This window comes from Meriones unguiculatus, chromosome 12 (genome assembly GCF_030254825.1).
Source record: "Meriones unguiculatus strain TT.TT164.6M chromosome 12, Bangor_MerUng_6.1, whole genome shotgun sequence".
In the NCBI taxonomy this organism is placed as follows: domain Eukaryota; kingdom Metazoa; phylum Chordata; class Mammalia; order Rodentia; family Muridae; genus Meriones; species Meriones unguiculatus.
This window is the reverse complement of record NC_083360.1, coordinates 39,601,285-39,610,927: the sequence shown is the minus strand read 5'-3', so window position 1 is coordinate 39,610,927 and position 9,643 is coordinate 39,601,285. Positions and strand designations below refer to the sequence as shown.

General features: G+C 42.5%; 1 protein-coding gene across 25 annotated transcripts in view; it reads right to left on the bottom strand.

Annotated features, from left to right (window-relative positions):
- Positions 1-724: 724 nt before the first annotated feature.
- Positions 725-9,643, bottom strand: part of Ikzf1 (IKAROS family zinc finger 1) — a 91,302-nt gene continuing 82,383 nt past the window's right edge. For all 25 annotated transcript variants that reach the window (XM_060365672.1, XM_060365673.1, XM_060365674.1 and 22 more), the window contains one exon: positions 725-4,140. In XM_060365672.1, the coding sequence (XP_060221655.1) occupies positions 3,437-4,140 (704 nt within the window). In that variant the 3' untranslated portion in view covers positions 725-3,436. The remainder of the gene's footprint in view (positions 4,141-9,643) is intronic.

Genomic DNA, 9,643 nt, shown 5'->3' with positions numbered 1-9,643 from the left:
CCAGATGCACGTGTGCTTCTTGGTTTTGATGCCTATACATCTCAAGTCTAATTGTGGCTCACTTTAATGTAAAAAAAACATAGAAAGAACATGGATGTTAAGTGTGGTAGATCTGGATTTTAGAGTTTATCCATTCTTATTGCTGGAACAGAAGAAGAAAGAAATAAATGGTACGTCATAATATGTCTACATAAAATCAGTTCATCTCATTTGTTTTGGCCAGATGATGTCACACGAGTCACAATTCAATCAAAACCAAACAAAAGAAGAAAAGAGCATAAAGTATGACATAGGTAAACAAACCTCCATCTTTGTAACAAGCACCTCTGCTCCTCACTGAAGACTAACGGTTTATTATGTGGTTATTTCTAAATCGGAAACAGAACGTGCTGGTATCTGAAGCAACTGGTGCTGGGACATGCTCTTGGTGATAATGCAATGGTAACAGTGATGTTCCTGACTCTCACCAGGACAGACAGACACACACACTAAGGTACAAATCACAGAAGGGACCTGGGACAGGAAGCTGGGGTATCAGGGAGGAGATGGAATGGGAAATGCTGATTGCTAGCTGTCACCAACAGGTCATCCTGCTCCTAGGAACCCTCCTACCTCTGGTAGCTACTTAAAACACAACATGAGGGCATGGAATCTCAGCACACTTCATCACACAGCAGTACGCAAGACACACATCATACAACAGAACAAACCACAGAACAAAAAATGAGGTCATGCAAAACCCTACTTTACCAGCTAAAGAAAAACATCATCAACTTTTGATACAGAATATAGCCACCTTCAAACATAATTTAATTACTTGTGGACATAATATGAAACCTTATCTTAAATACAGTAGTTTCAAAAAATGCTGTTACAATATAAAACCACAACAAAAGGTGTGCAAACAGACAGTTATATTGGCTAAAAAAGGCAGTGAGAGGAAGGGGCAAAGCATTCTTAAAAAAAATAAAAAAGAAAGAAAAGAAAAAAAAAAGAAAACAGCTCCTGAAGCCACTATTTACAATTCTGCTTTAACCTCTGAATGCCAGTGGCAGGGGTTGGGGTGGGACTTATAGCCATCTCCCTTGGACCAGCTAACTTTGTGGCTGTCACGGATAAGGACAAGAGTGAGCAAAAGCTGCCAGCAAACTGGAGGCTTGGAAGGTTGTCACCGGAGTATATGAATTTGGGTAAGGCCAGTCTTTCTCTGCAACTGAATATCCAACAAAAGCTGTTCACAGCTGGAGTTCTACAAATTCTCCCTTTCCTCAGTGTAAATCATTACAGTTGCAATTTTATTTTCACTTTCAAATGCCACATTGTTCTGGAAGCAAAGACATCCACACTTAAGAGGGATACCTTTGTGAACTCCATCCTTGCAGCTGAAGTCAGAAGCATTTGAAGAAGTGTATTTGCCAAGGCTCATCTATAGAATTCATCAACTTTCCAAAGACACGAGTACAGCCTGAGACTGCTGACTGGGAAAGGCTTCAAGTGCTCTTTAGTTTTGGATAGCGTCCCACACTTTCTACCAGTCAAGGATTTGGATCAGTGGTTTGCCCCCGTGGAACACCTGGGAGACAGTGTTGGATATCAGCTAGGATGCTACTGGCATCTACTGGGCAGTGACCAGGGATCATGTAAGCAAGCTACAATTCAGAGAACAGTCCCCACCAGCGATGATCAAGCCCTGTGCGTCAAGAGGGCCGAGACTAAGAACCCCTGCTTTAGCTCAAGAGCTGTTACAGATAATCCCCTCCAGTTCAGAATCACCCCAGAAAGTCTCTGCGAAGATAGCTGTAAACATTTACAATTATATGTTTTTGGTTGATGTGGTGGGGGGTAACAACCCTAATACTGACTCTTAAGAGAGGCCCTGCCTTTGAGAATCTCCAGCTCACTGACTTGGTCTTTGTGTGGCATCCCTCTCTTGGTCTGGCTGTACCAGATCTCGTCTCTACCACCACCTGACTCTCCCCTGTGGTCTCTGGTGGGCATTCTTCTCCGAGAACCTGCCCTGGTCACACTGTGGCCCCAAACAGTGCAATATTAAATACCTCTACTTGATAACCATGGTGCTGTGTCTTGTTTATATGAAAACACATGCTACGTGGCATTTATGCTGGAGAGCTTCAGAATATTTGAAACTTTTGTTTAAATACATGGATATTCTGTGTTTTAGCCACTGAGATGCTGGGCTCATATATTTCCTTGATCTAAAAATGGTCATTCAGAATAATGGTTTTATAGGTTTTCAAACAAACAAACCAAAAAACATACAGCAAGAGTAGGAAAAGATGTTTATCAGACTAAGATAGCCAGGCCTATAGCTATAACAGGAACAGGGATTTGATTGCAGTGAAGGGACAGGGGTGGGGCTCTGGTGGGATAACAGGTCCTCATCCCAGGTACTGTCAGTCCAGGGAAGAACAGGAGCCCAGGAAACTGAGACTGGGGCTTGGAAGAGTGCTTTGGCTTCTGAGGAATTTTACAGTTATGACAAGTTTAAAGTAAGGTCTTGATTTCAGGATTGGGTTCTAAAATGCAGTGACGAGCACTAATGGCATGGGAGTAGTGAGAAAAATGCTCACGGGAGTGCTGAGCTCATCTTACTAGGCAACAAGCCCCAGGAGGTTGAGTGTGGTCAGGCAAATGAAGAGGAGTCTGCAGGACTTTCCCATCCATCCCCTTCTTGCTCAGAGGAGCACCTTTTCACAACTTGTTCCTGTGCAGTATATGACTTAATAGTATCCTTCATGGTTCAGCCTTTGGCCCTGGTCTCTGCACAGGGCCATCCATCCCCTTCTTGCTCAGAGGAGCACCTTTTCACCATGTTCCTGTGCAGTATATGACTTAATAGTATCCTTCATGGTTCAGCCTTTGGCCCTGGTCTCTGCACAGGCTGATGTCCCTGGTCCTCCCCAGCTGCCTTATATCTGGTCCTGTGGCTCACCTGTGGGAGTTCCCTGAGATGGCCCCACCCCAGTGGCTGTGCTGTTTTGGAGGATTTGGAGAATCTATGGGGCATAAACTGTGTTCTTAGGGCAAGATCCATTTGCTTCTTCTTGGATAATCATTTTGTTCAATTCTCTGAAAATTCAGGCTCTTTCTCTCTCTCTCTCTTTTTTTTTTTTCCTGGGTTGGGGGTGAAAGAGATTGGGGTGGGGAGTGTTAGAAAGCCACTGGTCAAGGAAATCTCAGCTAGCAGTCAACAAAACCGTCTAGAAGGATGGATGTTCTGAATGTTACCGATGCAATGTATTCCTGTCTCTAACATTTAAAACTTGTCTTCCAATGCAAATCAAATTCCAAACAACCAACTTAAAAGAACAAGTGCCTCTTGCAAATCCACACCCAACATTGTCTGTTGTGGGTCCAGCTGCCGGGAGGGAGGCATTGGCAGCCATCTTTGTGCTTCTGTGGGGCCTGGCTGGGTTTAGCTCAGGTGGTAGCGATGCTCCCCCCGCGTGATATGGGATGAGAACTCGTACCTGTCCTGGCTGTGATACCCACACATGTTACACTCAAAGGGATCCCGGAAGCCATGGCAGCCCATGTGGATGGTATACATGACGTGATCCAGGAAGAGCACACGGCAGTGTTCGCACTTGTACACCTTCAGCTGCTCGCCACTCGTGCTGACCACACGGAAGGCGTCCTGCGAGTTCTCTGAGGCCGCCCTCAGCACCTCGTAGGCGCGCTGCTCCTCCTTAAGGGCCAGCCCGTTGCGCGCATGAGGGTTGATGTGGTTGGTCAGGTAGATGAGGCCGCTGCGCTGCTCCTCCGCATTGCTCTCGGTATCCGTGGAGTCTTGGCAGCTGTTGCTAGGGGAAGCCTCCCGCTCCGACGAAACGGACTTCGCCTTGGACAGCAGCAGCAAGTTCTCCACAGCGCTGTCTTGCGCCGAGTGGTTGGACCGTGGGGGGCCGTCTGAGGGGGGCTTGTGCAGCTGGTACATGGAGCTGATGACGGGCACCACCTCGGAGCTGCCGGGGGGTGTCTGCACCAGAGGGCGCAAGGACTCAGCCCCCAGGTAGTTGATGGCATTGTTGATGGCCTGGTCCATCACATGGGATGTCATCATCTCGTCCTTCTCATAGTTGGCGCCATCATAGGGCATGTCTGACAGGCACTTGTCTCCTGTGGGAAGTAGGTGATCATGAGTGAAATCTAGGTTCAGGGGGTTGTAAGGTGTCCTCGTATCACACTAGACAGGGCACGTTTGCTACGCACAGGAGGGAAAAGGGGACATCCTGCCCAGGGAATTACTATGGTAGGTGCTTCAAGAAATCCTGTTTGCCCATTAATGAATAGGGAAACTAAAGATTGTCCCTGTCAGCTTAAACAGTGCATGGGCTAAATCCCATCTTTCATTAAGTATGGTAAAATTAATACTATTATGTTTAATTTAAGTATTTTAAATTTGTTCTAATTGTATACTGATTAATTTATCCTAAAATTATTTAATTAAACTACACAGCCATGAATTAATTAATGATGTGTAAATATTACATTTATTATAGTAATAATATAGAAAAACATATACTCAAAACATGATTATTTATTATTTATAAAAAACTATATATTTCTTATAAATTATTTCTTATAAATATTTCAGAAGTGAACGGGCTCCAATGCATGATGAAAGTAGAATGAATACATAAGCATAATGGTATGCACCCTCTCATCAGAGTTGGCAGCGGTGGACCAGCTCAGCAGAAATAGAAAGCTGTTAACGGAGAATCTGTTGGAGCAGGCTGGGAGGTGGCACCATTCATTTACTGTTTACCTAACACGCCTAATGCTAAAGATGAATGGAACTGAGAATTCAGTAGTGACCAGACCTGGGACTCAAGAAACTTATGCCCTTATATGATTAGCTTGTAGGAGTACAAGCTAATGTTTTCAGGTGTTGTCCAAACTATGGTCTATAAACCAGATGTATCCCAGGATGGCTATGACTGTGGCTGGACATGCTGTTGGGAGGTTCTTGTCTCTTTAGGGAACAAGTGCCTAATGGGAAAACCTTAGATTTTGAGGACTTTGTTCTCATAGGGGATACTGGGATCCTGACCCCCATGTATTCCCCTTTTGCCTCAGCCACAAGACAAATATTTCTAGTCTATGACCTGCTTGTGCTGCCTTGCTACAGAGACAGCGCAACAAGGCTGATCCCTCATGTCCAGGGACCCTCCAAGGCTGTAAGTCTCAAATCTCTTCTTTTTACAAGTTGGACATCTCAGATATTCCCCTATAGTGATGAAAAATCTGGCCAACACAAACCTCCTTCCCTGGCACCAGTGAAGGATGAGATGAGACTGGATTTGGCTTGAGGTAATTAGTTTTGGAGCAAATGTTTTAATAATGAAATAAAACAAATTTCCTTAAAAGATTTGTCTTCTAAATACTTCGGTGTTAAGTCTAATATGAAGTCATGATTCAGACAGCAAATTTACTTATAAAAGCAAAAGATTATATTCCTATTGGCAGGGATGGCCACTGTGTACCTTCTCAGTGATGATAAATGAGAACACATGAGGAGGCTCACAGAACCAGAAGGACTGTTTACACTCCACCTCCTACTCTGCCTTTGTCTTCTCTTCAATACATCTGGCTCAACAGTGGGACTAAAAGGAAAGCCAGTGAGAATGGATACATATCCTTAGAATGTATCCTTGGACACATGCTGCTATCAGGGGAGACACACACTAAATGGTGATGGCAGACTCCATTCCCATCTGCAAAATTCCATGAGCTCAGGAAGGCTTGTTACTGGAGTGTCAGTGTCACATAGACTTCTCATCTCATAGGAGCCAGCTGGGTGTACAGGTTTTTGTACCCACGGCTAGGGACAGAAGCAGTGAAAGTCCTCCCTACTGGGAGGTGGGGCTAGAGTTTTGGTGGGACAATGAGAAGGTCCAGGGGTCAGAGCTCTGGGGGCACAGGCAATATCCAAGTGGCAGCTGGACTCATATACTGGAACCTTAGATTAAACTGGCTTTGTTTAAATAAGAAGGGAAACTGGCGAACGGTTTGAAGAAAGTGACATTCCCAGCCACAGTGAGAGAACAGACTGAAAAGGTACAAAGGCCAGGAGCTGCTCACAGTCAGGGTGTACCTGAAAGTAGCTGGTGATGGCAGAAGATGACTCCAGTGTCTTTCATGAAGACATTGAGGTCATCACCTCTCCCAAACTCTTTTATTTACAGTAGAATTCATAAATCTACCCATTGTCCTCGAAGAAAAAAAATTGTAAGTGACCATTAATAGTATAGACCATTAATAGTATAGACCATTAATAATATAGTCCTCATGATTTAGCATCTTTCTTTGCATTGTGCTTCTTTGTCTTACTGGGTAGGCACCACATGACTACTTGACTTCATTTATTTTCATCTATTCGTATCAGAACCAACACTCTGACAATGATGCAGAATGATCCTCAGACTATAGAAAGAAAACTTGTTTATGTCCAGTTACATCCTCTTAGAAACTGGACAGAACAAAGTCCCTGTGTAGCAGATGGTAGAAACAATGAAGGGATTTCTTTCTCCATTCAAGGGGGGAAGTAATTACATAGCATTTCCAAAACAAAAATTTTTTTTTCTGCATTTTTTTAAACCACTCGTTACATGGACAGAAGGAACTCATTCTTGCTGTACTTGCATGTCACTTGCTACCAAACTCTAGCAATGGAGGAGGGCATGGTCTGGTGCCCAGTTCTGTTAGCTGTAGTTCTGTCAGTGTGTGTTGTCTCACCAAAGGTGGTACTTTCCTGTTTCTCCCCAGAGTCGGGGTTCTGTGGTTTTCTAAGCAACCATTGAAGCTTGCTGTTTCAAGAACTTAGTTTCATCAACAACTGGGTGTTGCAAAGAAAGAAACATACCTTCTAGATGAGCATGGTGTGACAAATCTACCCATAGAATTTCTCTACTCATATATGAAAAATTAAAAGCTACAAAACTCTCCAGTGCCCCAGTGAAATCTATCTATCTATCTATCTATCTATCTATCTATCTATCTATCTATCTATCTATCTACTTATTTCTACTTTACATTTGTCTATCTATGACAAAGGAAAGCAGGAAATTCTTGCATAAGACTCACAACAAAAGTATGGGGGTAATGTCACTTCTAGAAACAGGTGGGATCAATAACATTCTAGCATCACCCCCCCCCCCAAGCCCTCACACTGACACAGAAACAGTTTGAATAGGCTGAATTTCTGCTTCCCCCTACCCCTGTTTTCTGATCATAGAGCTGAATACTCTTGCAGGCAGCACATTACAACAGAGACCTTAGCATGTGGGCTGGTCCCCTGCACAGAAGCAAAGGCCTCCATGAGTTGCACTGCAGGGGAAGTGAAGCCCTCATATGTCCCCTGTGTAGACATCTGCTGCTTTAGGGCTTTAATGAAATCTGAAAAATGAGACAGAGCTCTCAAAGGGTAACATTTTCAACAAAAGCCGAACTTTGCCTCACCTGAACTCCCTTAACACCATCCCTGGCATTCTTTCAGGATTTAAAAAAGTCATAGTTCTCATAGGGAAAAGTCTCAGATACAATGGGAAGAACACTGAACTGTCAATCAAGTCATATTAGACCAAGTAGAATGAGCAGGATGAAAAGAATTGTCATGGTTACAGTGAAAATATTTTTTGGCAAGAAAGGGAAGACAAACCAGTAAGTCCATCCTAGGGGAAAAAGGAAGAGGGGAAATGCAGCATAATTACTGCACGACTTGGAGTAAAAAAACTTTTTTTTAAGTTTTAGTTATTTGAATTTTTGGAATATGCAAGCAGTCAAAATTTGAAAATATTTAAAGCAATACTAAAACAAAAAACAAAACCCAACAGAACAGAGGGAGAGTTTGGATCTCAGGAAACAAAATGAAATACAACCCAATACACACTCAATACATGAGTTAGAAATAGAGAACACTAAAATAAAAATTACTAGGAACTGAATTACTGACAAAACAGGGCAAATATAACAGTGAGTAAACTTAAAATAACAGTGAATAAACTTAAAAAGACAAAGAAACAAAAATAGCAAAATGCTAACAGACATGGGAGACAATTTATCCATGGAAATTGGAAAATTAGCCCTTTTGAATAGAGATCACAATAGGTAAAACAAAAGATACATATGTAAAGGAATGTTTCCAAAAGAAGAGGAAGGAACCTCCCAGTTTACAAGGCAACGTTTCATCCAGACCGTAACATACTAATGTGCTTCTTACTGAGGGTGTTTGACTTTTGGGTTCAAGGAAATAACATTATGCATTTATGAAGAAAAGTAAAATAATCAAAGAGAATAAAGTTAGGCTGGACTTATCGCCCAGCACCATCCAACAAGCAATGCTACCAGGCAACAGGGCAAAATCTTTTAGTATCAAAGAAGGAAGAGTGGCTCAGGGCCACACAGTCCAGCGGATACTCCTCAGGCACAAAGATGGACATCCTCAAACTGGAAGCAATGATGGAGGTGGAGTGTCTATGAAAGGGTGTTTGCAATTAAAGTCTACTCAATGAAGGGATTAATCAAAACAAACAGAAATGGTATTAAGAGGCCTGAGTCTGATTCCTCAACCTGTTAAAATATATAGTGGTGAATATCTAAATTATGTAAGAATAATGATTCCTGAATAGAATGTGAATACTCTTGATGTGTATAATGTAAATAAAAAGCAATAAAAGTGATTCATAGCTCTTAATGTGTTTTACAATAAATATTTTTTTTTCAAGAGTAATTCTTTTAAGAAGTAGATCTCCTCTGGAAGTGAATCTTTATTAGAGGACCAGACACCTCTTAGAGTTTAAGATATGACTAATATGCCATGGTCACTGGGCACTTCTAGCATTACCTGGGAAGAGGGGAAGCACAGCAAACCCATCCCAGGAAAAGCAGTTGGAATCTTTCTTAAGCTGCATCTTAAGTTTAGGAACTTAAGTTTAGGAACTTAAATCTTTAAGTTTAGGAACTTAAAAGGTATTTACTGCATATCTCTCTATTGTAATCTGCCTATTATTAATCCTATCCACTGAAATATCTATGTCAGGAAGATTTTACAGTGATGTTCTTCTAATTTAACACTGTTAATTTCTGGATGTTGGATTTTGGTTATCTGAAAAACATCAAACATTTCTGTTAAAGTTCTTATTAGCTGTCTATCATCTTAGTATCACAATAACACATTATCCTATGTGTGAGGTCCACTTCTTTTCATTTTAGAGAAAAACTGGCACAGTCGGAAGGGTGGACAGGTATGTCATCACGTAGCAGTGAGAGGAAAGCAGACGTAAGAGCAGGAAGAGGCACTGGTCAGGACGTGAACTGTCCATCAACTCTGGGGGAACACCAACGGAGCACAGCTGCCGGAGCCCTTCCTTGCCCACTGCACTTCTGCTCTCCTGGTCCTTGTTCCCACAGTGCCACTTCCTCCTTGTGTTTAACCTCTCCCCTGGAGAGTGCTCTCTCATCTGAGCTTTGCTTCACCAGTTTTGCTGCTTCCCTTTCACACAGAAGCATGTGAATTAAGACAATTCCCATTCACCCAGGATAGCCATGGTAAAATTTCAGATGCCCCATTTGGCTCAAAGTCTCTTGAAGCTTAAGGACACTGGAGATGGTCATTACTAAA